Source organism: Penicillium cataractarum (genome assembly GCF_028827025.1).
Source record: "Penicillium cataractarum strain IBT 29864 chromosome Unknown utg000008l, whole genome shotgun sequence".
Taxonomy (NCBI): Eukaryota; Fungi; Ascomycota; class Eurotiomycetes; order Eurotiales; family Aspergillaceae; genus Penicillium; species Penicillium cataractarum.
Window position 1 is genome coordinate 587,795 of NW_026622744.1, and position 27,543 is coordinate 615,337.

Consider the following 27,543-nt stretch of genomic DNA (forward strand, 5'->3'; position numbering starts at 1 on the left):
ATCGACTCCAACCACACTCCTCATATCATGTGGACAATCTTCCAGTACTAGCTATCCTTCAAGGAACGAAGCACCATCCCTTCACTCTATGCCATCTTACTGACTGGCAGGCGCAAGCCCACCGAGCGACAACGCCGAAGTAACATCCTCCAAAACACCGCCTTTAAGAAGAACATCTGGCAGCGTCGCACCCTGAATAGGCTCAGCGCGAGGCTCGACAGTCACATCACGACGGCCATTCATCTAATCACGCCATACAATTAGCTACACGTTAACATCAGTGCAGATAAGACCTGAACATACCGGGAGGATACCAACACCGTGGTTCGCCTTTCCAACCAGTCCGCCCAGTCCACTCTCGCTGAAGAGTTCCTTCAACGGAGCCTCGAGGGCCTGCTTATCGTCTTGGGCAGGCTTTTGGTCGGCCTTGGCATTGTCGCCCTTTTGCTCTTCGGCAGGTTGTTGCGGGGTCTTGAGCACGTCGAAGAGGTCACGGCGAGTCTAGGAGAGATGTGTTAATTGTCATTTCGGTTTTGAGATGTGGACGGGTCGTTCAGGGTTAGTGTTGATAACGTACCGGCGTCACAGCACCCAACCCCTCGGACTCGGCAGCGTCTACCAAACCGTCGAGGTCATCGGGGAGGAGATTGGAAAAATCGAGCAAATCCTCAATCTAAAGAATTTGGTTTACACCCCACTAAATATTTCTAGCGAGAAAGGGAAGACTTACGTCGCCGATACCAGCATCGGTGCCACCCACCTCGCGGCGGCGGTGGCTGATCGTCTCGGACTGGGACGAAAGCGTCAGTTATAAGGACAATTTGGTTGTGCTAGAGGGTTATCTTACGCCTCCGGAGGTAAGCTGCTTCACGAAAGAGAGCAGACCGAGGCTCTCGGGCTTAGCCTCGTTGTCACGCTTGGTGGCATCCTTCTTCTGGGTCTATATCCAGTGAGCAAATGGCATATTCCTGGATCTGTTAAGGACTTACTCCACCAAGAAGGCTGCCAATGATAGGCAGACTGCTCAGCTCGCTAGTCAGATCGCGGCGGTGGTTCTGAGCGTAGTTCTGCAGCCAGTTTTGACCTTCGTTTTGCCCTTCGTTCTGACCAGCATTTTGACCAGCGTTCTGTCCGGCATTCTGGCCATAGTTCTGGCCGTAGTTCTGGCCATGGTATGAACGAGTAGCCACGGCGGGCATGGCATCGCCGTCACCAAGAGGCTTGTTGCTGTTCTGGGTCTTGTCTTGGTTCTATTGATACAGTCAGCTTGAGCTTACATTGCAGCGGTATCTTCTTGTCACGTACACCACCGAACAGTTCACCCAAGATTGGGAAGTTGCTCAGATCGCCAGTGAAAGAGCGAGCGTGCACCTCCTCCTCGACACTGCGCTTCGGGTTCTGCACTCCAATTAGTTTCAAATATTTCCGCCAATCTACCTTCTGTTTCCAGGGTTTACACTTACTCCGCCGAGAAGACCACCGATCAAGGGCAATCCCTGGAGAATACCAGCCTTCTGGTGCTTCGCCGCCTCAGCGACTTCACCCTTCTGCTTAGGAGTCTTTTGCCGAGCTAGATCAGCATTCTGCTTCTTCAGGTTGGAATAGGCTTGGCCAACCAGCTGGTTCAGAGACCCGTCAGCACCGGCCCCGATGAGATTGCCAGTACCATCGCGACGCATCGGCTCCACGCCCGTATAATCATTGCCATTCGGCGCCATAGGAGCCGCCATGCTCACGGCAGCAAAGACCGTAAGCGCATAGGTAGTCTTAACCATCTTGTCAGCTGTTCCGGTGAATATCCTGCGAGATGATAAAACGAGAGTCAACGCCGGCGAGCGACGAGGTAGGTCGGTTGAGAGGGAGCAGGGGAAAGGGACGAGGACTGCGGAATGCAAAACATCGAGGGATATGGTGGCTTGGCTTGGCTTTATACGGATCGCCTTGGTGGCATTCTAGGATAACTTGGGAGGACAGGGGTGGAAGACTGGGGGTAACTCGCGTCTCCCTCACGGTTGAGGTGGGCCATTCAGCAGTGTCAACAACCCTTCCAGGGAATGTAGTGGGCTTCCACGCTGTCTAGGAGTGGGTTATTTGGTTACTCGGTCCTACGGGAGGAATGTTTCAATGCTTGTTTGGTTTAATTTCTCCGTTGATCGAGCTTGCAGGGTGTTGATGCAAGGGGGATCAACACTGATCGTGCGCGAAGCTTTTGTACACGGTCACTAATGAATTCGTGCGCGAAGCCACTTCCATCAATTGAATCCTTTCTTGTGGGTTTGCAAGGTTGTATAAGAGCTGTCTTTGGGTTTCAGTATGTTATGAGGCAATTTGGATACAGTGTGTCTGTTCTTCCGTGGAGACTATATATGGCGTGCTAGTAGTATGGTCAGCCGAAAATGAAGGGGATGAAGCTAACCACCCCTCTTCTTTGCCCTCTTTTGCCCTTGTTTGTCATTCCGGTTGAGGATTCGAGCGTTGATCAGCATCGTGGACTGGATTAATGTTCAGTTTGCGAAGCGCTTCCACATTTAGGTTCTAGAGTGCATCAAATTAGGACATTGTGCAGTATGGCATCCCTACTTGAGACGCAACGATAGAGCCCGAGTAGATCAACTCCATGTACTAAGGTAACCTATCCGTCTTCCTTTAATTGCAATGGACTGTGGATTGTCAATTCAGCCGTTTCAGTGTGGAATTTTAGAGGACGTACCTCGGGGTCCTCGTGGCTTCCCATGGATGAGACGGGAAACATCAGATGGATGTATCGAAATGTGATATTCGCGATAGGTTCGATGGTAGTCTGTAGGTATACAGATATATTACTTTGAGTGGATCAGTGTTTTGCTCCTTCTCGTAGATATAATTCCAACCTTAGTACCTACCTGTATATGCTCTCAGTCAAGGTCGGCAGTTGGGTCGACTGCTGAGATATATAACCGCCACCGCACCAAATGATTGATGGTAGGCACTTGGCACCTACTAACTTAGTATTCAAAATGTGTACCCGTATCGGAAAGCAGAGACTTAGGATAAACAAATACCTTTAGATTTATTTACAGAGTTAAAATCCTATTCAAAATGGGTTGAACATAAGTACCTAAGACAATAACGATGGCTATTAATTGAGGTGTGTGATATAGTATACCCTATACAGGTAGAGATGAATAGCTTCATAATGTCAAAACTAGACAACTTTCTTCATCAACCGGCCAACTGGCCTAGTGGTAAGGCATCCGTTTCCGGTGCGGGAGATCGTAGGTTCGAATCCTGCGTTGGTCGTTTTTTGTTGTTTATTCATTCGTGCGAATGTGGAGCAAAAAGTCAAGGCTGCGCGCGGATAAACTTTTTTTTAACACCAAAAAAATCGAGTATTGCTGAACTGCAAAAAACGACCAACGCAGGATTCGAACCTACGATCTCCCGCACCGGAAACGGATGCCTTACCACTAAGGCCAGTTGGCCGGTTTGATATTTGAGTCGCCCGAACTTGGCGTCATGATGCAGAACCTAATTATCTTAATTTCATCTCATTTTCATCCCATGTCCGAAGTATATCTGGTTAGTGTTAGTGTCTGATTACAACACCAATCTACTTCGTATAACTCATAGATGAGATGGGAAAATTTCTTCATTCTCAACGATAATTCACTTATGTATTCAAGTTATCATGAAGACTATATTTGATCACGCCCGACGTATGGAATCGCGTTCCAGCCGCGCCGAATTCCGCGCCGAGTGAATCTCCCAGTCTGAAGTAATTTTGATCTGCCCGTGAGCCAGCTCACTAAGCTTTTTCGCCATCGGAGGCATCGTAACAGTGACCAATGGTATTTCGAGTTCTTCCATTTGTCGTTTCGACAACACTGTAGTCTTCCAGTACCCCGAAGACACTGGACTAGTAGCGATACCGTCCGCCGTTGATGAGAAAAGTGAAGCCCCAAAGACTCTCTGAATTGCGGGCGGTAGTATTGGTAGGCATGCGGCGATGATGCCTAAAAGAGGGACAACGCTTGTGAAGAGGGATTTTCGCGCTGAACCGTAGGTTGGATCTTCTGGGTCCAGGTCGAATTCGACTTTGATTCGGACTGCGGAGATTACGATGATGCTGCATGATCTTAGCTCGTGCCTGACGATTGACAGGACAACGACGAAACTTACACAATTCCTAGAAAGTATATGCAACCCAGCGCGACCTTTCTGGCTCGAGAAAGTATCATATCCCGTGTAACGGGAATTGGAAGCAGAAGAATCACTCCGTGGAGAATCATCTCGGAAACGGAAGAGCCCAAATGTAGCATTTTGCGGTTACCGCAATGACCTTGCACATCGGACAACCATATCTTCTTCGGCGGAGTGCAGAAGAATGCGGTAGCAAATGTGCTTGCAATCCACAGTGCCGTACACAGGCCCATGGTGATATAAGTTGGCCACATGATAATTCGATGTGGGAATCTCCGGAGATAATAATGTAGAATCGATAGTTGAATCAAGGCAACTATCGTGATCCAGAGGATATCACCGGCGTATGTGAGCTAGATAGCGTTAGACTAATGATTATCAATCTTTTGGCAGGCATGCCCGGCCACTTACCTGGTCGAACTGGACGAAGAGATCTGGGCCCCCGATACTCGCAACCTCATCTGTATGCAAGCCCATTCCACAAAGTAAGATCAAAACAAGCTCCACACTATAGCGACCGACCATAAAGATCTGAAAGACGATGTCAGCGTACGTTCCCAGAATGACCATTCAGTATGTGTTCAAGGACTTTCTTACCGTCGCCGCAACTATCATCCAGTCACTCCCTTGCCAGGAAGTTCCCTGTAATCGACGAGACCATAACCGCAGCCCAACCACAACAAAACCAAATGCTAGCAGAATCGTCTGCACCGCAATATCCGCCTTGCCCAGCCAGTTACGGCCCAGCTCATGAACGAGTGTCCCTACAGGAGGCGACATCTCACAATCCAAATCCGACAATCACAAAAATCTTCAAGCATCGGGCATCACCTCCCATATATCATGCCTTAAAATCCCATCAACGCCCCATCGAGACCTCGGGCCCACGATGACTGAAGAGAGGGGGGAAATGCGGGGCCTTGCATTAAAGTAAGCAAGCTAACCACCTCTTAACAAGGGAGGCCCTTGCACGCAGGCCGGCTGGATCGACGCTTGTTGTCATGAAATCGCCATGGCGCACGTACAACGAGCGAATTAATTTGCATTTCCGCAAGAAATATGGATGCTGATTGGAAGACCGAGGGCGTTTTTCTGGAAGAAATAAGAATAATATTAATATCCGGGCAGGCGTTTTGAGTGGGGGGCTACTGGCGGGCCTTCGGAGAGGCTAAACATCTTCTGACACGGGATCCACTTCACTATATCTCTTACATCCGCGTGTCACACCGCTGCAGAGGCTTGTTTTAGATTGCCGATGCGGATGCATTGGGCATGTTATTGCGTTGTCTCTACTAGGGTTGTCTGTCAGTCTGACGTATGTTAGTACATGGCTTATACCGGGAAATCATATGAACGGTTGGGGCCGAGATTGAGGAACGATACTATATTAACTACACGGGTTGTGAATTTAGGCAGGAAGAGCTACGAGAAAGCTGCTATTCGAGTCCGTGCGGAATTGTGGAGACTAACAAGTTAGACCGTTGCAAATTAGAAAGTTAGAAACGGCTACTAACGAAACCATGCATCTCAAGTCGTGGTCGAAGCTCCCGGCCGTGAAACTTCAGACCTTGCACGTCTGCTGCAAGATGGTCAGCAAGTTCTTGTTTGAACTTGGTCTCGTCTGAAATATTTGGCGGTTAGAGATGGTCAGGGACTCAAATTTAAGATGCCCATATCTCTATTGTCTTGCCCTGGCACTAGGATACAGTATGAAAAATGTAGCAGGTGTGCTTGGACCCTTGGTGGAGGTCTAGATTAAGTGGTCCTCGAAGTTTCGACTATGAAGATCCGCGGTACTCTGTGCATCAGAAATCCCTAGCGAAAAGATGGCGGTCAAAGATGGGATTGAATTAGCTTGCCAAGATAAATTACCAATTTTAAACAGACCAGGGTCTACTCTTAGTTCTTCTATTCATTCACCAGTGGTAATCATCAAGTATTATATTCAGCTCTTTCTCATCCAAATCATCAAGCTCATAAGCTATATCTTTGTAGTCCTACATCTCGTTCTATTCCAGAAAGAATGCCAACCCGTGAAACCAATGTAACCCTCTTACAGCAAATCATCATCGACACATCTTCGAGCAATCTCAAGTGCTCTTCTTCTGAGCATCCCGCTCTGCCTTGCGCAGAGCACGCTTGCGAATAGCCACGTGCATAGCACCGTTCTGAGACACGACGAATTTGCTGAAAGGCGAAGTAACAGTGGTCAGGAACCAAGCCATGATACCGTGGCTCCAGTAAGGAGACGAGCTGTAGGCGTAGGAAGAAGTACCACCGCTACGTCCAATCTTGGACAGCACGGCGCGAACGAAAGCGCGAGGGGTGGGGATGGTAGCAGAAGCGCGGCGGATCTTGGACATGGCGGAGGTAATCAGGTAAGCCTGGACGAGCTCAACCTCGATGTTGTAGGGAGCAAGCTCGTAGCCGAGAGCAGTGGACCACTGCTGGAGGAAGGCCTTGCTACCGGAGTAGGTAGCCAGCAGAGGGGTGGGAAGGAGACCGCCGAAAGAACCCATAGTCAAGATCAGACCGCGGCGACGCTGGACCATGCCGGGGGCGACAAGCTGGGTGACGCGCAGGGTACCGTTGCAGTTGATGGTGATGATGTTGGTCATCTCCTCGGCGGAGGTCTGCACGAACGGAACAGGGATAGAGTGGCTCTGGCCGACGTTGTTGACGAGGATGGAGACGTCCAGATCAGAGACGAGGGCACCCAGAGCCTGGTAGTCTGCGTCCGCATTGCGCGCGAAATCCATCGCCAAAGTCTTGGTCTCGACATTAGGGAATTGCTTTGTGATCTCCTCCGCCAGCGTGACCAGCTTCGATTCCGTTCGCGACACCAGGACAATGTTGAACTTCGCACGAGCCAGCTGCAGCGCAAACTCCTTTCCGAGACCGTCCGAGGCGCCGGTGACGACGGCCCAGCTACCGGGGGGACCGAACGAGCGAAGCTATACAGACAGAGATGATTAATCTCCCTTCAATCTTTGCGCGAGAGGGGAACACTTACCGGCTTTCCAGGAAGCACAAACAGGCTGAGAAGCACGCGCAAGAAGGACCAGACCTTACACGCGACGACCAGCCCACCAGTTCCGAGCAGAAGCAGCGCGCCGATGGTCGGCAGACCCGGGGCGAGATACTCGGGCCATTGCGAAAGGCATTGAGTGTATTTGGACAAATCCATGATGTGCGATTCAATGGTTGTGGAAGGAATGGAGGGGGAAGGATGGGAAAAAAAGATGACCGTGCAGCTTGTTGGGGACGGTTGATCGACGCCAAGCCAAACATCCTCGGCTTGCTTCTTCACAGGACAAACCCCATCCATTCAACCTTCCTCGAGATAAGCTGAGCCCCCCCCCCTTGACCCTGGCAAAATGGAGCAAGTCCTGTCTTACCTGCCTCCCTTCGAGGGTCTCCTCCCCAAGTGGCTCGTTTTCGTATGTTTTTGCCTCCTTGACCACAGTGAAGTAGCTTTGCTCATAACACCTTCATAGGTCTCCGTTGTTTCCGCCGTCAACAGTCTCCAGGCCTACAGCTCCGTCGATTACACCTCCAAGCTCTATACCAATGGCGCTATTGCCGTTGAGCCTCTCTCCGGTCGTGTCTTTGGCACTTGGACCTTCCTCTCCGCGGTCATTCGCATGACTGCCGCCTACAACATCAACTCGCCCGTTGCGTACGATCTCGCCCTGTGGACCTACGGTATTGCCTTGACACACTTTGTGGGAGAGCTTATCTTTGGTAATGCCTCTCTGCGTGGCCGCTTCTTGAGCCCGTTGATTGTGGCTTCGTCGTCGCTGGCGTGGATGTTGACTCAACGGGAGGCCTATCTTGGTGCTTGAGCTGGAATAAAAGGGGGGTGAAGGTACGGTAATTGACTTGGCTTTGTATACATGGGGGTGGAATGAGGCAGAAAATGGTCAGTGGCCATGGAAAATGTACCACTTATAATAATGATTCACATATCATACATTTCGGGGATTATACCTAATACAAAAAGGTGGTCTGCACAGGCACATGTTCTACTAGCATAGCTTGTAAAAAGTCCCTAGATTTTTTTTTGGGATTCCATCTCAAGTAACTGGCCATTGGAGTAATTATAGGGCAGTAATCTCGCCCATATCATACGCTCGAGGGGGGCTCGACACTGCGACAGGGTTCCGGCGGCTCTGGGCAAATTCCGGCGGAAACATCCCTGTAGTATGGAGATAACTAGTTCCTACCCCTCAATTAGTATCATACAGCCGTGAGGGGTCAATCTGACAAGAGAACTGTCCTTATTAAGACCTTTCAAACCGTTAATAACTGTTGAAAAGAAAGCTATATCCCAAACAACACTGTCTACGCTATCAAGTACAACATGGCTCCTTCAATCATCGATATGAATCCCCAAGGTCTAGCTCAGCCGCTGGAACTCGAGCAGAAAGAACAATTATTCCGGTACAACCAGACTCCCAAGTTAAAGAAGGCACTTGAAAAAGCTAGCCGTGATTTTCGGTCCGATGTGGTCACCGTTCCAACCGAAGGAATGATGCAGGTGAGATCCGACGTGATAAACTCTACTTGAGAAGTTGTGACTTACAAATAAATAGGCAATCATAGAAGCTTCTGTTGGAGATGATATCTATGACCCAGAGGGTGACGCCTCTGTAAATGCTCTGCAAGACAAGCTCATCGAGCTGAGCGGCAAAGAAGCTGCTCTATGGACACTCTCTGGGACTATGGGCAATCAGATATGCTTGCGTACCCATCTCACCCAGCCTCCGCATACGGTGCTTCTTGATCATCGAGCCCATGTCCAATGCTGGGAGTCTGGTGCACTTCCTGTCTTTTCTCAGGCGGCGGTAACCCAAGTACACCCTAAGAATGGGGTTCATCTCACCCTTGACGATGTTAAAAGGAACATGATAGCAGATGGAAATAGTGAGTCACGAGACGAATGAACAATTTAGAAGCCACTAAGAAAGATTTCTAGTTCACTTCCCACCGACTCGCGTGGTTTCCTTGGAGAATACCCTCAGTGGGACTATTCTTCCCCTCAAAGATGCAAAGGAGATATCGGAGTTCGTACGCAACTTCCCTGTTCCGGCTGATCAGAAGCCAATCGCCATGCACCTGGACGGGGCACGACTCTTTGACGCCGTAGCTGCAGAAGGAGTGGATCTCAAAGAGTATTGTGCCTGCTTTGACTCGATAAGTTTTTGCCTGGCAAAAGGTGTCGGTGCCCCCATGGGCAGTGTCATCGTCGGAACCAAGAGATTTATCGAGAGAGCAAAATGGTATCGCAAGATGTTTGGTGGAGGTACTCGTCAGGTAAATATAGCTCCTTTTGAAAATCCTTGGCCCACGAGGAGATAGTATCTGACGATTATAGCCCGGTATGATGGCTGCTGCTGCCTCTGCCGCTCTGGATTATACTCTTCCCCGACTCTCTGCAGTGCACACAATGACTGCGAGTGCAGCGAAAGAATTAGAGACCGTGGGATACAAGTTTGCGCTTCCGGTACAATCAAACATGATCGTTCTCGACCTCGAAGTAGTGGGGATTCCTCCCGCTGCATTCGTTGGGTATTGCACGGATAATGAGCTTGGAGTTTTTCCGAATGGAAGGTTGGTGTTCCATCATCAGACATCACAGGATGCGGTTTCAAGGCTGCTTAAGGCTTTGAGACAATTGATGAGCGACAAAGAGGCTGGTGTTCATATGATAAATGATAAGGTGACTGGGGGATATTCCTGAAGTGCCAAAGTAATACGTGCAATTTTTGTTTCGTCATTTTGCACACAGGATTGCCTTGTTTAGCCTACAATGAAGAGGAAAGTGTTCAGAATAGAAGTCAAATCTATCTTGAGTTTGTGTATTAGAAGAGAAAGAACGCAAGGTTGAAGTATGGAATGATTTTGTACACTTTTCCACTGCCAACCTTCTGGGCAGGCATTTTAACCTTGTGATCCGTTCAACCCCCCTCGATCATATATTGCCTGGTCTACTGATGACCACTGATAGCCTTAGGTTTGTATGGGTCCTCAAGGTATTTGACCTCCTCTTCCGTCAAAGTCTTTCCCCTCACACCTAATGCTTCATCGATCCGCTGGGTCGTGCTGAAGCCGATAATTGGGACCGCCCCTTTCTGAAGTAGCCATGCGACTGATACCTGAACCATTGTCCACCCCTTATTTTTGGCTAGCTCTTCAACTCTCTGGATAATAGCAATGTCGGCCCCAGTCAATTCAGCTCCTCCACCTTGAGATCGCTGTGTCGACCCAGTTGACCCCAGTGGCCGTGCAAGGTAGCCCTGGTGTAGAGGCTGCCATGGAATTATACCAACACCGGTTTCATGGCAGTATTTGTTCATCTCTCTTTCCTCCTCACGGTAAAGAAGAGAATAGCGATTTTGCATGCTGATGAACTTTGTCCAGCCGTTTTTCTCCGCGCAATGCTGCATCATTGCAAACTGGTAGGTCCACATACTACTGGCTCCTATGTACCGGACCTTTCCCATGATGACAAGATCATGCAAAGCCTTCATAGTCTCTTCGATCGGGACTGTGTGATCAAAGCGGTGAATTTGGAGAACGTCCAGGTAATCTATCTCAAGTCGGGCAAGAGATGCACCAACGGCATTGAATATAGCAGTCCTCGAGAGTCCTGTAGATTTGGTTAACAATCAGGTGTATATACCTATATTATATTTAAACAAACTCACCCGCCTGGTTGATGTAGTCCTTGCTCTTCTTGATCTCCTCGGGGTATTTGGCGTCCCAGATCTCCGGGGACTCTCCAACATAACCCCAGCATTTACTCAAAAGGACAACCTTATGTCTTGGAATATCGTATTTCTTTATGGCATTGGCAATGAGTTTCTCGGAGATACCGTTTGAGTAGACGTTTGCCGTATCCCAGGTATTTAACCCTCGGTCGAACGCAGCCTTAAGCAAAGGCAGCGCCTCTTGCTCTTCAACAAGCCAGGGCATCCACTCCTTGTGGCCGATGCTCATAGCCCCGAAGATAGGAACAGAGACTCGCAATCCACTTTTCCCGAGTTGCCGGTACTCTGCTTTGCTATTTTCAATACTCTCAGCCAGCAGTTTAGGGAGTTGTGAGTCTTCAGATGTCATCGTGAAATGTGGGCAGGGCACAATATACAGTAATAAAAAAGTGTTTTGTTTGAAGATTGAGACCTGAGTGTCGTAACTACCGGAAATATCGTATACTTCTTATATATAGCGTCGAAGCGCACCCTGTTACCTTAGAAGCACGGAAACAAAGTCATTACTCGGGAATCTACGATAGTGACTGGGTTGGTCAGATTGTGCCCAATGATTTAGCACGAAAACCGCAAGAAAATCGGGACACGGCGGTGTATCTGACATCTTACTGGATAGGCTCAAACTTTGAAGGATACATTCGGGGAATAATCGGCAACACTTCTGGAAAATACATGATCGGCGTGACTCGGGCCCATTCATCCTAAAAGCTAATTGAGACCCTTAGAAAGTATAGTGTTAGCTTACGGGGCGAGCCAGGTTCGATTCGCGACTCGACAACAAATGAGATGCGCCGCAAATGAAAAACCCAGGGAGATAAAGTAAACAGTCCTTCTCTACCAGGATTAGCTCTATCCGGCTAACTCTAGCCTTCGATAGGATCACAGGCGGGTGTATAGGAAGGCTGGGCTGCAAATAGGAAGAATGAGGGGAAGTATAATTCTGCCTAACTAATCCAGCGGGAAACCTAAATGGGACCTGTGTATTTTGGATTTAGTTTTTCGGGAATCAAGTCAAAAGAGTGAGAGGTCAAACTGAATTCGAAAACCACTGAATAAATGAAATAACCAGGTCCTATTTAGACAGGAGGAGATGATAGAAGATAGTTTAAATGTTTCTTAGAAGTCGGCATTCTAATGATCAACTTTATTTCCACTTCATAGTCACCAGGAGAATCTATGAGCTCGTGAGCTTTTCCACGAGCGGAACCTTTGGTAAAAAGGGCGCTCAAAATGGCGTCAAGTTTTGCCGTTTTCAGCGCCAATTTACCATGACCCGGCGTTGTGGTGTAATCATCCTAAAGACCATTCTAACTAACGACCAATCTATAGCTTGGCTCGGTCTTTCTGCTGGAGAATCTCGTTGACCAGACCGGCAGCCTTCTCAGCACAGCTGAAAGAAACCTGATATCCGAACCCTCCATGGCCATAATTGTGCACGACTTTGACACCGTTCACTTGATCTTTCTCGATCCGGGGGCCATCAGTTCTAGCCGGACGCAAGCCAACTCCATGCCTTACAATATCCAAGCCTTCAACACCCTGCCCCTCCTTCACAAGTCGCGGATCAAGCTTGAGGGCGCGCTGCATGATTCTGTTTGCAAAGTTCGGGTCTGGCAACGGATCCCAGTTATTCTTCTGATAAGTCCCGCCAATCACAGTGCCACCACCTGAATGATGTTAGTTCTGCTATGCATACCTGGTTGGGAACGTGTACAAACCTGCCGCTCGGGGGAAGATATAAGAAACCTCATCTCCGCCGTCATCAGAGCCGGAAATAGAGGTCATTGAGCCAGGATCATTCCGCACGATCATGATCTGGCCACGGACAGGGTAGACTTGATCGTCGACCACTCCACCGAGAGTACGAGAGGCCAAACCAGTGCAATTGACAACGACATCGGCCTTGCTACCAGTGTGATGTGCCTCGGCAGCCTCGGAGATGTGTTTCAACGCAGCTCTTTTGAATACACAGCCGTTCTTCATACACCGACTGACCAGCCATGGAAGGTAGATTGCAGTGTTGATGCAGACGGAAGTAAATTTCTGAGCATTGTCGATACCTGGTGGTAGCTGATCGCTAGGCAGATTTTGGAACTGTTTGACTATGTTAGAAAATTCAAGATAGGGTCACCTGGGCAGAGCGAGTACACCACGTACGTTTAGAACAAAGTCCTTGAACCAGGGGTTGGCCGAGGTCAACTCTGCAGACCACTGACCGGTAGCGGTATCCTGATCCTTGAGGCGATTTTGAATTGTAATATCTAGAAACATCAGAATCGAACGACCACGAATCGGATGTTTGGATAGAAAGGCATACCTTGAAAGTGAATACCCGATTCCGGTTGATTCTCCGCCAAATCCCGCAGCGCCGGCCAGGTAGCTCGCTCCCACTCGGCATGGTCGCTTCCCTTTTTACCGAAGCTATTTTGGTCAACCATAATGCATCTGCAGGGCATTGAAGACACGGTACTTACGGCATGTAGCTAGCACCGGCCCATGGAGATGCATATTCAATGTCATAATCTCCGGGCATGTGCTTCGCGATCACAGTGACCTCGTTGGCTGGATTCTTGGAGAGCAGTAGAGCTGTTGTGAGGCCGGTGACTCCCGCACTAATAGACATTTGTTAACCATGGACGGAAGGAGAGGGGAGCGTTGTCTCTTACCCCACAACCACAATGTTGTTCGTTGACATATTGGAGATCGAGGCTACTCGACTGTGGAGGACTTGGGCGAGATAATTCCTCGAAGTAGGAGGTTCCAGTTCCGGAATATATAAAGAGCGGAGGAGAATAGGGTGAGGTGGTACGAGAATCGTGAGTTGACTCACTTGAATGGTTGGTGCGGTCAGATTCCGGCGGACAGAAGTTCTCCGCCGGAATGGCTGACGGACTTGGACTCGGAAGGGGTCGAGACACTATCGATTGCTACCCTGGCAACACGCAGTACAATATACCTCACAATTTCAGATTGTACATAAAAAACCACAATACACTCTCAATTTTATTTATTATTTATTGATTGCGGTCTGCCCTTACTATAAACCTATAGATACACCTGCCCCGTATCGACCTCTTCATACAGTGGAGCAAAATCCAACCCGCTCCAAAATGTATCTGCCGAGTTCTCGAACAGCAAGTCGAGATTGGAGAATGGCAAAGCATCTGAAGCCAACTCCCCTAAACCCGATATTTCGTTGTTTCCGATCGTACCCTGTCGATCTACTGCCTCGGGATCAGAGCCGGCCCCCTGCATGACCCCATCGTTGGACGCAACATTTTTATATCCTTGAGCATTCAAGTAGCTCATTACTTTGGACATGGACTCGCCACAACGTGTAATACACATTGCGGCAAGATCCCAACTGTCATTCTCTGCTGCATCTTGAAGTTTGGCCCAGAATTGGATCAGACTTGTTTTGCATGACTCGGTGACAGGTGCATCGGAAGCCTCGATGGTACAGCGCAGTAGGATAATAAATGTAAATGTAAGATGATGTGCCGTGTCTATAAGGATATGGGTAAGTTCACATTCTGGAAGTTCTGATTGAACAGGAAGCCCACTCACAAACGAGCCAGAACTCTTGTAAATGCACCCTCTCTAAAGAGCAGACATATTCCACGATATCTTGAGCCGAGCGGCGAAGTCTTCCAAGGTGGTATCGTAAATTAGTGGCCCGGTCCATGTCATTAGTGCTGGTTTTATTCGCAGCCTGTTACCATTAGCTCAGAGTCTCAAAGTTAAGACTGCCACACTCACACGAAAGGCGATACGACATAAAAGTAACCGTACGGACAAGTAACTCAAACACAGGCTACTCAGCCCTGAGATAGGGTAAGGGTATTTCTCGTTTGGACCACTGATGGGAAGATAAACATTTTGCTCCCAAATGTCTAGTTCGGTTTCACGGCGACGAATGTCCCTCCAGATATCCCTCTGTTCGAGGTCATATACTAATGGTAGGACTTCTCCCAAGATTACAGAAAGCGTGCAGAGGTGAATAAAGCATTCAGAGGCTTTAATCCCTTCTTCTGGTTGTCCGTCGTGTGTAAGCTCTGTCAAAGTCGGAACTGGGACATCATACTGCCGATTGGTGATATTCGGAGAAACCCCATGGGCGAAGCTTGACCTGGAGGAAATGTCAACACTGAATGCTTGAACAAATATGTATAGGAGGACTTACCAGTAGTCATGAATCAAAATTGCCCACCAAAGCCGGACACGAAGCACCTTTTCACTGTCTGAACGCTTCCAATTTGTAGGGTCACGATTCAATCCTAGACTCCTGGCAAGCGCCACAGCTCGTCCATTATTAATGGTATTTCCTAGAATTGAGAAAATAGGTCTTCCCGTCATATCGAAAAGAACGGAGTAAATGGTAGAAAGTCCCGGTGCTAGAAAGTCTTGTTGTAAAGACTCCACAGCCAAATTCCAAATGAAATGGGGATCGGGCTTGGGATATTGTCTTAGAACATCCGAATGATCCCAAAGTGTCAAAGATAGAGCGAAAAACTCGCAGAGCAGAGGCGGAGATATTTTATCACTGCGTTGGTATATCTCGAGGAAGGTCATTTGATCTAGTATTGGGAATGCGGGATGAAATTTTTCAAAGTACCTGTATCCTACAGTCAATTATGCCCAGGACTGGCATGCATTGTATCAGAGGATTAACTCACAATCGAACAAGCTCTTTGGCAAACGGCCTAAGTATCTGCCACAGAACTTCCTGCTGGTATTTCCCCGGATTCTTTGCCATGGCCAGACCTTCCCGTCTTCGAGGGACCCTCATATACACCAAGGACTTTTCCAAGCCATCCGCAGCGGGCGCGGGATCCCCCGTAGGGGCCCCAGAAGAGAAGTAACGTTCCAGCGCTTGGATGTCTTCAGTAAGAACCGGGCTCACCACAATAGATGAATCTGCCCTGGCATCACCTAAATGGATGGCATTGTGATCATTCGATTCCGAATCGCCAAGACCGTTCCTCACATTGGGGTGAATGGGTGATCTATGAGCGGGATTGCTAGTGTTATGCTGTTCCTGGACCTGGTTGCGCCGGGGTAGTGTATATCCCGTCCTCGAGGACCGGCGCGATGGTGTATGCGCTTTCGCAATATCTGATGGTTGACAGGGGACGTTTTGCAATTTACACAGCACACAGGGATCACCTGGTCCACCGCCGGTGCATCGTCTCTTGAACCGGCGGCAGCGATCACAGGCTGGAGTCTTGTGGGATCGATAAGGTCTGCGTGAGGCTGGTGGAGCGGATGGCATGGCTGATTTTGCAGGACCGCAAGTATTTGGTGAGAGGCGGAAATGTCATTGGGATGCTTCGAGTGTCCTGGTATCTTGAAAGTAAGCGGGTCCGCCGGGAAACTTCCCCGCAGGTCTTAAGTGCCAGCCACTAAGAGTGCTCGGGAAATTGGATAGGATACTTTGGTTGTTTGGTTACAGCAGTTTCAAGATTTGAAGTGGATAAATATCATTATCATAAAACCATTCGGCATCGCTGTTTGTTAACTAGAATGCGATACAAGTTTGTATTTATGTGAAAATGGCAGGAAATTGCTAATAATCATAAGTTGGGGAAACTGGAGACGTAAATTAAGCCTTTATTGGACAGCTTTCCTGGCCCATGTAGCATATCGTGAAGGTGTAAGTCGATCCTCAAATCTCTGCGGTCTTGGAAGCAAGTAGAAACTTACAAGTCCGGCGGAAATCTTCAATACAGCGGGAAACGCTTATCGTAGCAGGTTGCCCGAACCATTCGGAGATGGAAAAAGCTCAGATAATGCTGTGAATCACTCTATACCTACCTGCTCAAACCTCAACACATTCGTAAACACCTCGTTACTCGTCGTCGGCGACCGCCACCCTAACCTGCGCCACCGATCGCTCATCTTCCACCCCCTCGGCACTCCATACGCCTCCACCTCCCTCAGATGATTCCAACTATGCATGTACCCGCGCCCCCTCTTCCGCTGCGCAAGATTATACGCATCGGGAATCTCATCGACCGAGACCGTGACCGAGCGCCGGGCCAACAGAAACGCGCGGGACAACACTAGCGACAACTCACAGCCGTCCAGATAATGCAGCGCGCCCATGCACACGAGGTGATCGACGGGCTCGCAGTACGCAGTCAGAGCCTGCTGCATCGGGCCCACGAGTACCTCCTCCTACCACCCGTGGCGGAGACATCCATCCCGATGAACCGGGTCCCGGGAGGGGAAGGGGACGTGGAAGCAGAGGCGCGAGCAGCTTCGCCGTGAAACCGACCGACTAGCCCTGTCCCGCAGGCGAGATCGAAGACGGTCCCCGTGAAATCGTAGCGGGTCGCGACGGTCTGCACGGTGGCGGTGTACCCCGGATGCTCCCATCATCGACGGTATTATTCCCATCCCCACAGACGTGGTGGTGCAGGAATACGTCCGAGGCTGGGATTACTCGGTGATGGTTATTGAAGTGGGCGGGTTCCCCGTCCCGCTGGCCCCCGAACGATACACCTACCCTCAGGGCTTCCAGCCCTATGATGACTTCCTGACCTTTGGGATCAAGTTCCATGCTGAGACGAAGGTCACACCCATCGACTTCGAGGAGAACCCGGTGCTCTTCCACCGTCTGCAAGCGGTGGCCGTCGAGGCCTTCTATGCCAACGAGATGCAGGGCCAGAGCTGGTGCAATGTCGACATTCGCGTGCCGCCACCGGGGGAGGGCGAGCCCATCGCGATCGAAGTCAACCCCATGCCCGCCGTCTTTCTCCCGCCGCCCCAGGATTGGGAGGATGTCTCAGTCCGAAAGTGCTTCCCTGGCGATCACCGCGCCCTAGTAGATACCCTCATCGCCACGCATCTGATGGGCCGCCGGACCCGCGAGCAGGCCCAGCAACGCGTGGCTGAAGTCTACGACCACGTGAGTAACAACTACGACGACAACGTCGCAAAGATGACTCGAATGGGGGATATCTACGACGAGGTCCTGGCCACGGTCGATTTGGGCTATGGCACGATTCTTGACCTCGGGGCGGGAACCGGCTTGTTTGGCCGCGCCCTGCTCCAGAAGCTCCAATTGACTCCCCCATCCGAGCTCTCCTCCTCCATCAGTACCACCCCCTCCTCCTCTCACAACGAACTGGCCCCTGTCCGCCCCTTCTCCCTCACTGCCATCGAAATGTCACAAGGTATGGTCGAGAAGTCGCACAGGCGCCTACAACACAATTCACCACGGCCCCATGCAGGAGCTGCTCTGCAGCCTCGACCTTCCCAAACCCGACCACATCGTCAGCATGTCCGCCCTCTACTTCCTCCCGCCGGTGGAATTCTCCCTGGTGATGGTGCGCGCGTTCCAGCTCGCGCAGAAATCCGTCACCGTCTGCATCGATGAGACCCCCGAGAATTACGAGGCGAAGCTGATCGAAATCGGGCCCCCGCATTCCTACATGATCGGGTATAACCACCTCGAGCAGATGGAGAAGACCTTCTGCACATCCGCCCCACCAGGGTGGTCCTTGACTAAGAAGTTCGAGCGGTCAGCGTGGTATTCGCCAGTAACGGGGATTGAGGTATATGCGACGGTGTTTTGCTTTGAGCGGGCATGAGGAGGGTGTTTTTTTCGGGCTTTGAAGAAGGTGGGGTTGTATATAGATATAAGATGAAGTTCTTTCCGTGGTCTCCTGCGGGGGAATTTAGAAGCAAACGGTGATATTAGAAGAAGGGTTAGGCACGGATAAAGTAATTCGGTTAGCCTCATCCATCTCATGAGTATTTGCGGGAGCATTTTGTCTTCTATATCAGCTAACTAACCCTTGTTAGATTTCATTACGATTCCCTCAAGTAAGAATACGATAAAAGGTTCATGTACAGTGATTTCCCTTTCATCCACAGGTCATAAGCCAGCCCCGGGAACTCTATCGGATGGCAGGACGGGCGCCAACATGTTAGGGCGTACAACAGTCATGACGAGAGAAATAGGGCTCCTCTAGGTAAGCTTCCTCTTCCAGAGTCAAAGTCCTATCCCCACAATCTAGAGCTCCATCGATCCTTTCCACCGAACTAAACCCGACGATAGGGCTTGCAACACGACGGCTTACCCAAGCCAGTGCCACCTGACTCATAGTCCAGCTCTTCTGCTTAGCTACCTCTTCCACTCGATTAATGATCTCTGCATCCGAACTCGGAATATCGCTCGGGACTGTCGTCCCTAAGCGATCAGTTGCCCCAATTTGCAGTAGAGGCCGGGCAAGTCGACCAGCGTCGAGCGGACTCCACTATAACACGAGTTAGCCCGAAGTAATTAAAAATCCAGGCATGAAACATACCGGTATAAGACCGACGCCTGTTTCATTACAGAAGCGATTCATCTCCCGCTCCTCCTCGCGATATGTCAGACTATACTGGTTCTGCATAGAGATGAACTTGGTCCAACCATGTTTCTCGGCACAGAACTGCATCATGACGAATTGATAGGTTCTCATCGAACTCGCTCCGATGTAGCGAACTTTACCACTTCGGATGAGATCATGAAGTGCTTCCATCGTTTCTTCGATGGGGGTATTTGGATCGAATCGGTGGATTTGAAAGACGTCGATGTAATCAACGCCGAGGCGTCGCAGTGAGGCATCTACCGAGTTGAATATAGCTTGGCGAGAAAGGCCTGCCTATGTTAGTTTTGGGAAATGCAGGTCTGGGTATAGTACAGATACGCCAAGGGCTTACCGAATTGGTTGACATATTCCTTGTCTTTCCACATTTCTCCTGCAAAGGGGACAACGTATACATTTTCATGCTCGCTAACAGGGGCCCAGCATTTGGTGAGGATGACAAGTTTATGCCGAGGAAGATTGTAATGCTTGATCGCTTTGCCGATGATCTCCTCGGATCTACCGTTAGAGTAGTTGTTCGAGGTGTCCCACTGTTGAACGTTAGTGACACGTTCTTAATCTGGGATTTTCCATCTTACAGTATTGATTCCGCGATCGAATGCGGCCTTTAACAGAGGGAGTGCCTTGTTTTCCTCGAGAATCCATGATCCGAATTCTGAAGACCCTATACTCATGCCACCGAGAATAGGGACTGAAACCCAGAGTCCACTGCTTCCTAGTCGTTTATAGGAAACTTTGGTTTCGTTTCTGGAATTTCGTAGCAGAGGAGGGAGTTCTGGGTCCATTTTCGTAGAAAGAAGGATTTGACAAGGCAATGATTTATCTAATAAAGTTGAAGACGAAGGACTGCTTTCGCATGATACAAGAAATTATCTCCCTGGGAATAGATCTCGTTTAAATAGCCCACACACACCAGCGAAATATCCAGGGCTCACAAAGTTCATGTAGCATCATGTTTTGATTTCAAATCATATACAGGACTCCCGGTTCTACTAGCCATAAGCACAACCTGAGGCTACTATCGAATGAAACGGTGATTCAAGATAAGTCTAGTCACGAAGCTGGGGATCAATAGCAGTTGATGCTCCCAAGACCGAATACGAGGTAGCTATGAGTAATTCCCGGAGTGTCGGGCCGACGATGCAAAGAACGCCAATCAAGAATGAAAGCTCCAGGCTTGATATGGCCCGTGAATACAAGATAAAAATTTGTACTTCCGCATATTTCCAACAACTATAGACATAGAATGTAAGAATCCTGATTAAACTACTGGTTCGCTTGTCTTCGCCTGCTCCTTAACCCCCCAGGACTAGTATTTACTCCAGCTTCTTGCGGTAGAGCTCACCACCGCAGCCACGGAGACGAGCCGCAGCCTGCTCAGGAGTGATGTCACGCTGAGGCTCAGCCATCAACTCATAACCGACCAAGAACTTGCGAACAGTCGCGCTCCGCAGAAGAGGCGGGTAGAAGTGCAGGTGCAGATACGAGGCCTCCACCTCCTCATCGGTACCGTCCAGAGGAGCCTGGTGGATACCCATAGAGTAAGGGAAGTGAGTCTCGAAGAGGTTATCATAGCGACGGGTAATCTCGGCGATGGCCTCAGCGAGGAGCGTCTTATCGGCATCGGAAAGATCAACCAGGGCACGCTTGTGCGTGCGGCTGACAATCATAGTCTCGAACGGCCAAGTTGCCCACCAGGGGCAGACGACGACGAAACCCTCGTTCTCAAAGACAACACGCTCCTGCTTACGGCTCTCGAGCGCCGCGTAGTCCTCTAGCATGTGGCTACCGCCGTGCTCCTGGCGGTACCGGCGCAGCTGCTCCAGCTCCGCAGCAGGCTCCTCCGGCAGTGTGCTGGTAGTCCAGACCTGGCCGTGAGGGTGGGGGTTTGAGCAACCCATGGCAGCACCCTTGTTCTCGAAGATCTGCATGTACCGGTATTGCTCCTTGGGCTTGGTAATGCTGGTGTGGGGGGTAGCGGGCTGGATGTGGGTTGGGGGCGCGGTCTGAGCGAGTGGAGACTTGGGTGACAAGTGCGCAGTGTAGATCTCGGTCCAAGCATTGATCACCGGTACAATTTCGGCCGGGGATAGGTCGGCGAGGGTGAGGTTATGGGCCGAGGAAAAGGTCAGGACGTAGCACTTGCCAGTAACGGGCTCGGCCTTGAGGAAGCGCGACTCGAGGTCTGGATGCGATTAGAACACCGTCGGATCAGAAGAAAGGAATGTTTTGGTTGCATTCGCACCATCGCCGCTTGCACCCTCATAGGAAGCCTGCTCTTCCTTCACAGCACTGTAGTCGTTGACAAAGACAAAGGTGCTTTCGTATTTGGGGTTGACGTCACCCTGGGCTCGCTTGTTACCAGGGCACAGGTAGCACTCGGGATCATGGTGGGGCAAAGTGGTCTTGGAAGGGCTCTCCTGCTGTCCTCTATGCAAGGCAAAAAATTTCCAGTGGTTAGCAGGGAGCTTCGTCTCTCAATTGAGCGTGTAGAAAGGTCAAAAACTCACTGCCAGGGACGCTTGGTTCGGTGGGGAGACACCAGAATGTGCGAACCTCGAAGAGGGTTGTAGCGGCGGTGAGAAATGTCGTCCAGTACGTTCTCCATTGTGAGCTAAAAGGCAAGAATTGGCCGTTTGCGAGGAGTACCTTGAGGATGAACAGGAGAAAAAAGGGAGGGACGCAAATCGCAAAATGACCCCGCCAAGTCGGCAGCCGGGTAATTTAACGGAGTACAGTGACCAGGGCCTCCGGCGGGGGCGCGGGGTCTCCGGAAAATAACGCAGAACACACTGGACAATGGATTTTATTAAAGATTAGAGCATGATATCTATATAAAATTAATCCTGAGAAGTATGAGATTATCCTTAGATCTTATTTGGCATAAAAGTAGCACTGTGAGTAGCATGAACATCAAGTAATACAATCAGCACTCCAGATCTTGGGGTAGATGTCACTTTTTTCGGTGAGCCGTAAAGGCATCGCTTCGGGATCCCGCGCTCGGGCCAGCCGGGGTGCAGCCATACTTGTGGGGACTGTTCCTTAAGAACTCTTGGTATCAATTGGTAATAATATACCTCTCAAGAGGGAAGCTATGCAGTCCGGGTATGCTAGACATAACTTGTGATGGACTGTTTACTGGTGTGGACTGTTGACCTGATGACGTCAGCTTTTACTCCGACCAGAGCTTATCGATGTGATAAGACCCGATAAGACCGCATCTCGAGTCTCATTCCTCCTTCTCTGCAAATACTCACAGTGTTGGCAACATAGAGCGTTTGCCCACTCTGCTTGCATTATATGGAAGGCCGCATCGCTAGACAGATACTTGTAGATTCAAATTCAATATGAACTTCCTCGCACCTTTCCTTCCCCAATCTCCTCCACCTTCATTCATCCCCACATATGTCAGTATCTGCCTTGCAACTGTTACCAGGTCGGTTAAGCACTAATCGGTGCTCAGAGTCCTCCACAATATTATTCTATCGACAAGATGTCCAATAGACCAACTGACAACGCAATGGGATCCACTGAATCTGCGGATCAGGAGCTCGGCCCCGCGTGGCAACGTCCTCACAAGGCCGTCATCTACCTTCCATTCGAGGTAGGTAGACATGTCCATCCAATCGAGCCCCGCTAACCTGCTCCACGATTCTCACTATGATATTCTTCAATCTGCCCGCGGAGACTTTGATCAGAATCGCGGGAACATGCCATGCCTTCGTGGAGGCTGCGGCCTACGTCCTCCGAACTAGAATGCCTTGTGCCTTCGATATTCCCGACCTTAATTTGCTCTTCAAATTTGGAGCCCCGGATACTTACCTTGAAAGTCTGAAGTGCAAGTACTTGGGCATTAAAGGACTCAATACATCTCTACCAGGCCCGCGAGTACTGGCAGATGCGGTTGCCGTGTTCCATCCAACAGCGTACTCGCCTGCGGAGATGCCTGAAGGAGGATCGGCAGGTACGAGAAGAGCACTGTTTATCCAAAGACAGATCTAGACAAAGGCTGACACTAACCAAATATGGTTGAATTGCAGGCGAGTCTCTGGCACGAGAGGTGGCCTTCGAAAACTCGGAAAAATTTGTCCAATTCACGGGCAATCTATCCGTGGTATTGACCCTGGCAAGAGCATTCATCGCAGATGGTACAAAGATTGGAGGAACAATGGTCATTCGGCTCCAGCGGGACTGGCTCGAGAAGGAGACTTCCAAGCTTATCTCCCTGGACCACCAGGGCACAATCAGAATTCTGATCGAAGCACGGAAGACTGGGATCCGTGATGCCTTTGAGATTCACGTTTCTGGTAAGACAGAACTTCACAAGCAATGCTGAATGAGAGCTGACTATTCTCGAGAACTGCATGTCTGTGCCGCCCGCCTGCTCATGGCTATAGAAAAGGCAAAGGATATGAACAGCCGAAACACTGAGCACATCAGGCTGCCAGTTCCAGTTACGGCCTTTCGAGGAGATAATTAATCATCTGGCGGTATTTATTTTTGTGAACGGGAGGAGCAATTTGGGTTCGGTCTACATAAAGCGTGACTTTATGATTTAGGTTTCTGGGATCTTCAGTATCATAAGGTTATAAACCTTGAGCAATTGCTCCTATTTTCTACCTTCGTGCTACTGATCTTTCTAACACTCTTTGGCCGCTAAGATTCTCAAGCGAATAAGTAATAAGCATTTCCATAATACACTGATTCACACCAATATCAGGAGAAACATTGCGAAGCTAGTGAGTCCGCGTACTAGCCCACCTACAGACTAAACCCCACGCACAAAGGAGCCTTCAAGCCCGTTTCACCAAAGGTGATATATAGTTATCCATTAAAGTTAAGTCCAAATAAAGACCAGATACTCATATCCGTCAAGCTGTCAGACCGAAAACCCTTTCACCCTACCCTCTATCAACCATGATTGTTATCAGGATGGGAGCAATATCTCGCCCAATACAAAGTAGCCAATACCATGGAACAAGGCAACAGTGGAGCATAGATGAGTCTGGGATATGAAAACGAAAATTAGTAATTTTTCCTCTGGCTCAACACGTCGTCAAGTGCTCATCATCTCTAGAAATCCTCAGCCGTGCTGTTCCAGTCTTGGAAAACTGAATGGCCCCAGGAAATCAAAATCAGCCAGGCCGTACCTTATCCCCTCAGGGTTCATGGGTGAGTTTTGCAGCGGGGACTTGGTGAGGAAATGGAGGATACCCAAGTCAGCCAGTCTTCGAGGCCAGGACGAATGTATCATTGTGGAGGAATGCTCGTAGTTTCCAATATTATTGCTATGAATGTTATATGGCTCCTACATACGGGTTTCACAGCAATGAAGTACCTCAAGTATATAAAATGAAGAAATACTGTATAGTCTACTGTCTTTTGAACTACCCAGCGCATTTCAAAGTCATTGTTTCCCTTGCTTTGTGTATCTCAAGCCATAGCATGAGGTCCTAAGCCTGAATATACGGTAGGCGTGGGGGGTTTCCCGCATCACGAAATGTAGACCTCATGGCATACTCGATTAGGAAAGAATAGGGTTGGCCACTATTCCACCTCCGGCCATACTAGGTCTAGTACTCCATTTTCGGAAGGCACCTCGCCGTCGCCGTCGTCCTAGTTGGGGGTGTACGTTAGGGTTGATTACCCCCCAAACCCTATAACCTATAAGTACCTCCTCCTCCCCAAAATTTCTTCTCTTGTAAACTCCCCAACTTCTCTTCCCCAGACACCACAGCCGTCCATCCCCCACTGGTCTCCAACCTTATTCCAACTTTCTTCCTTACCCTGCCTCCCCCACTTGGACCTTCATCTACCTTGGGGCCTTCTATCTTTCTTGACTTATCTTATTCATCAAGACATGTCTCATCCATCATGAAATCTCTTGACTCACCGTGTCTCGTCAATCATAACACGTCTACACCCACCTCCACATATCTTGACCACAACATGTCTCATCCATCATGACATGTCTACACTATAACACCTCTTCATCACAATACTTCAACACAACTCATCTTTCTAACGCGTCTCGTCAACCATGAAATATATCGTCTACCTCATGATCTTCCATCTCTTGGCCCTCCAATATTGAGCCATCCAACACTGGGCCTTCTAACTTAGGGTATGTTTGCTGACTTCATTACGGGCTTACATGTTTATTTAATCATTTATATCATAGGTCCTCCAACTACTCTCCTTGGTGGTCTGGCTTTGTTTCTCTCTGAACAGGCATCATGTAGCTGGACTTCCAGTTTGCATGCCAGGACAAATTCAGAAAGAATTTGGTAAAATCATTCAACCATTTGCAACTTGACTCTCAGTCAATATTTTGACAACACCTACAATTTCATGGCCTCTGCCCCTCTGGCCACATTCATACCAAGACTTGACTCAATTCCTCCGTTGAACAGGCATCACGCAACTAGACAAACCAAACACAAACCAAAAAAAGAAGGGCATCACCACAAAAAGACAACAAAAACCAAATCAAACAAAAACACGAAAATATCAAGAAACAAAAACAAAACAAAACAAAAATGGGTTGCGTGTCAGGACAAATTCAACGAAGATTTCGATCAAGTCTCTACCTCCTACCCTTCCATCCATACCTTCCACCCTCAGAAAAACTCGTTTGGACTTTGACTCGAGTCCATTTGAACAGGCGTCATGTAGCTGGATTCCCAGTTTGCATGTCAGGACAAATTCAAATGGTTCTCGGTTAAATGTACCACTTCCTACAACTACCTTCAACCAAAATTTCGCTCGCCTTCTCTCGACGATCTCGTTCCCGTTCCTTCGACATACCATCCACATGTGGTCTAGATTGATTCTCTTTTGGACAGGCATCACGTAGCTGGAAACCCCCAGTTTGCGTGTCAGGACAAATCCAAGAGAGGATTGAACCAGACCACCGACTTCCACCCACCCCCCTTGCCGTACCGATGACCGCTCCTACCGATGAACGCTTCGATCGAACACACCCAGTGACTTGGTTGAACACTCTTTTGGACAGGCGTCACGTAGCTGGAAACTCCAGTTTGCGTGTCAGGACAAATCCAAGAGGGAGCTTAACCAGTCTACCAACACCCACCACCTCGCCGTACCGATGATCCTCCTTCCGATTCAAACCCTCCGGTGATTTGACTTGACTCTTTCTTGAACAGGCATCACGTAGCTGAACAGCCAGTTTGCGTGTCAGGACAAATTCAAGAGGGAGTTCAACCAGTCTACCAAATACTCGATCTCCTTGCCGTACCGATGACCACTCCTACCGATGAACACTCCGATCGAACCCTTCCGCAGATTGACTCGACTCTCTTTTGGATAGGCGTCACGTAGCTGGAAAACCCCAGTTTGCGTGTCAGGACAAATTCAAAGGAGAATCTATCAATCCAACCACACTGGCACATTGACCTTCAATCACTGCCATTCGACGAAGCTTCATCATTCTTCCCTCCAACTCTGTGACACATTGATCTTCAATCATTGTTATTCAACAAAGCTTCGCTCTTCTATTCTACTCACTGCTTGACACATTGACCTTCAATCACTGTCAGCCTTCTCAATGTTCTACCCACCGGGAAAGGTTCGTCGCCCTAATGAATCTCCTGAAACTAGTACTGACGTTATCTTCCAGGTCACAAGAACAAGAAAGACATCAACCCAACCACAACCACACCTTCAGCCCACGATGGCCCGACCATTGACCAACCAACTCTCAATCACTCAACCCACTACCTAATGATAAGTTGAATGGTCTTTTACCTTCCACTACTTTCGGTCTTCGGGTGTGGCGATTCAAATCAAAATCGAATACTGTCTTCCCCCATATTTTAGGATCACGTTCAATCTATTCTCTTCAAAATATAATGAAAACTCCTCTACACTCTAAATGTTTGCCATCGTAGTTTTAACTAAATGATTTCCCTCTCAGTCCTCTTATGCCCTAGGTCCTACACTGCAACTAGAATCTACTGTAACCACACCTATTAACAAGACAACACTTGGATAAGCTCTATACAGCGCATATAGTTGTTTAAAAGAGAACAGAGCCAACGTGAGCCACCCAATTGGGAACAACAAATCGGGTTCGGCTCTCGCTGCATGTACTCCACGCCTCCGCTTGAATCCACAGCCATGCCGATTACCCCGGCCGAGCATTCAACTTCAATATTTACGACAGCGAAAGTGCCTTGACTTTAAAGGACCAT

General features: G+C 49.2%; 12 protein-coding genes across 12 annotated transcripts; 4 read left to right on the top strand and 8 right to left on the bottom strand.

Annotated features, from left to right (window-relative positions):
* Nucleotides 1-96: 96 nt before the first annotated feature.
* Nucleotides 97-1,775, bottom strand: N7496_009330 (uncharacterized protein; the record flags this gene model as incomplete). The annotated part of the gene is made up of 7 exons (XM_056702244.1): nucleotides 97-243; nucleotides 304-501; nucleotides 731-790; nucleotides 848-940; nucleotides 990-1,250; nucleotides 1,306-1,389; nucleotides 1,464-1,775. The coding sequence occupies 7 exons, from the start codon at nucleotides 1,773-1,775 to the stop codon at nucleotides 97-99; spliced, it is 1,155 nt and encodes a 384-aa protein (XP_056551244.1).
* Nucleotides 1,776-3,684: 1,909 nt separating this feature from the next.
* N7496_009331 (uncharacterized protein) lies at nucleotides 3,685-4,959 on the bottom strand (the record flags this gene model as incomplete). The annotated part of the gene is made up of 4 exons (XM_056702245.1): nucleotides 3,685-4,105; nucleotides 4,159-4,532; nucleotides 4,591-4,710; nucleotides 4,777-4,959. 4 exons carry the CDS (start codon nucleotides 4,957-4,959, stop codon nucleotides 3,685-3,687), a joined length of 1,098 nt encoding a protein of 365 aa, XP_056551245.1.
* A 1,310-nt stretch (nucleotides 4,960-6,269) lies between these two features.
* Nucleotides 6,270-7,366, bottom strand: N7496_009332 (ketoreductase; the record flags this gene model as incomplete). Its single annotated transcript, XM_056702246.1, has 2 exons — nucleotides 6,270-7,133; nucleotides 7,193-7,366. The coding sequence occupies 2 exons, from the start codon at nucleotides 7,364-7,366 to the stop codon at nucleotides 6,270-6,272; spliced, it is 1,038 nt and encodes a 345-aa protein (XP_056551246.1).
* A 190-nt stretch (nucleotides 7,367-7,556) lies between these two features.
* On the top strand, nucleotides 7,557-8,024 carry N7496_009333 (Erg28 family protein; the record flags this gene model as incomplete). The annotated part of the gene is made up of 2 exons (XM_056702247.1): nucleotides 7,557-7,619; nucleotides 7,677-8,024. 2 exons carry the CDS (start codon nucleotides 7,557-7,559, stop codon nucleotides 8,022-8,024), a joined length of 411 nt encoding a protein of 136 aa, XP_056551247.1.
* Nucleotides 8,025-8,542: 518 nt separating this feature from the next.
* On the top strand, nucleotides 8,543-9,922 carry N7496_009334 (threonine aldolase family protein; the record flags this gene model as incomplete). The annotated part of the gene is made up of 4 exons (XM_056702248.1): nucleotides 8,543-8,719; nucleotides 8,775-9,105; nucleotides 9,158-9,495; nucleotides 9,557-9,922. 4 exons carry the CDS (start codon nucleotides 8,543-8,545, stop codon nucleotides 9,920-9,922), a joined length of 1,212 nt encoding a protein of 403 aa, XP_056551248.1.
* Nucleotides 9,923-10,169: 247 nt separating this feature from the next.
* On the bottom strand, nucleotides 10,170-11,301 carry N7496_009335 (aldo/keto reductase; the record flags this gene model as incomplete). Its single annotated transcript, XM_056702249.1, has 2 exons — nucleotides 10,170-10,831; nucleotides 10,890-11,301. 2 exons carry the CDS (start codon nucleotides 11,299-11,301, stop codon nucleotides 10,170-10,172), a joined length of 1,074 nt encoding a protein of 357 aa, XP_056551249.1.
* Nucleotides 11,302-12,275: 974 nt separating this feature from the next.
* Nucleotides 12,276-13,647, bottom strand: N7496_009336 (FAD-dependent oxidoreductase; the record flags this gene model as incomplete). The annotated part of the gene is made up of 6 exons (XM_056702250.1): nucleotides 12,276-12,619; nucleotides 12,671-13,046; nucleotides 13,110-13,213; nucleotides 13,270-13,373; nucleotides 13,427-13,564; nucleotides 13,619-13,647. 6 exons carry the CDS (start codon nucleotides 13,645-13,647, stop codon nucleotides 12,276-12,278), a joined length of 1,095 nt encoding a protein of 364 aa, XP_056551250.1.
* Nucleotides 13,648-15,624: 1,977 nt separating this feature from the next.
* On the bottom strand, nucleotides 15,625-16,224 carry N7496_009337 (Zn(II)2Cys6 transcription factor domain-containing protein; the record flags this gene model as incomplete). Its single annotated transcript, XM_056702251.1, has 1 exon — nucleotides 15,625-16,224. The coding sequence occupies one exon, from the start codon at nucleotides 16,222-16,224 to the stop codon at nucleotides 15,625-15,627; it is 600 nt and encodes a 199-aa protein (XP_056551251.1).
* Nucleotides 16,225-17,042: 818 nt separating this feature from the next.
* On the top strand, nucleotides 17,043-18,547 carry N7496_009338 (uncharacterized protein; the record flags this gene model as incomplete). Its single annotated transcript, XM_056702252.1, has 3 exons — nucleotides 17,043-17,218; nucleotides 17,283-18,135; nucleotides 18,188-18,547. The coding sequence occupies 3 exons, from the start codon at nucleotides 17,043-17,045 to the stop codon at nucleotides 18,545-18,547; spliced, it is 1,389 nt and encodes a 462-aa protein (XP_056551252.1).
* A 339-nt stretch (nucleotides 18,548-18,886) lies between these two features.
* N7496_009339 (aldo/keto reductase) lies at nucleotides 18,887-20,115 on the bottom strand (the record flags this gene model as incomplete). Its single annotated transcript, XM_056702253.1, has 4 exons — nucleotides 18,887-19,216; nucleotides 19,268-19,602; nucleotides 19,665-19,860; nucleotides 19,909-20,115. 4 exons carry the CDS (start codon nucleotides 20,113-20,115, stop codon nucleotides 18,887-18,889), a joined length of 1,068 nt encoding a protein of 355 aa, XP_056551253.1.
* Nucleotides 20,116-20,646: 531 nt separating this feature from the next.
* Nucleotides 20,647-21,938, bottom strand: N7496_009340 (UDP-glucose:hexose-1-phosphate uridylyltransferase; the record flags this gene model as incomplete). Its single annotated transcript, XM_056702254.1, has 3 exons — nucleotides 20,647-21,515; nucleotides 21,576-21,760; nucleotides 21,841-21,938. 3 exons carry the CDS (start codon nucleotides 21,936-21,938, stop codon nucleotides 20,647-20,649), a joined length of 1,152 nt encoding a protein of 383 aa, XP_056551254.1.
* Nucleotides 21,939-22,990: 1,052 nt separating this feature from the next.
* N7496_009341 (uncharacterized protein) lies at nucleotides 22,991-23,666 on the top strand (the record flags this gene model as incomplete). Its single annotated transcript, XM_056702255.1, has 2 exons — nucleotides 22,991-23,294; nucleotides 23,371-23,666. 2 exons carry the CDS (start codon nucleotides 22,991-22,993, stop codon nucleotides 23,664-23,666), a joined length of 600 nt encoding a protein of 199 aa, XP_056551255.1.
* Nucleotides 23,667-27,543: the final 3,877 nt, after the last annotated feature.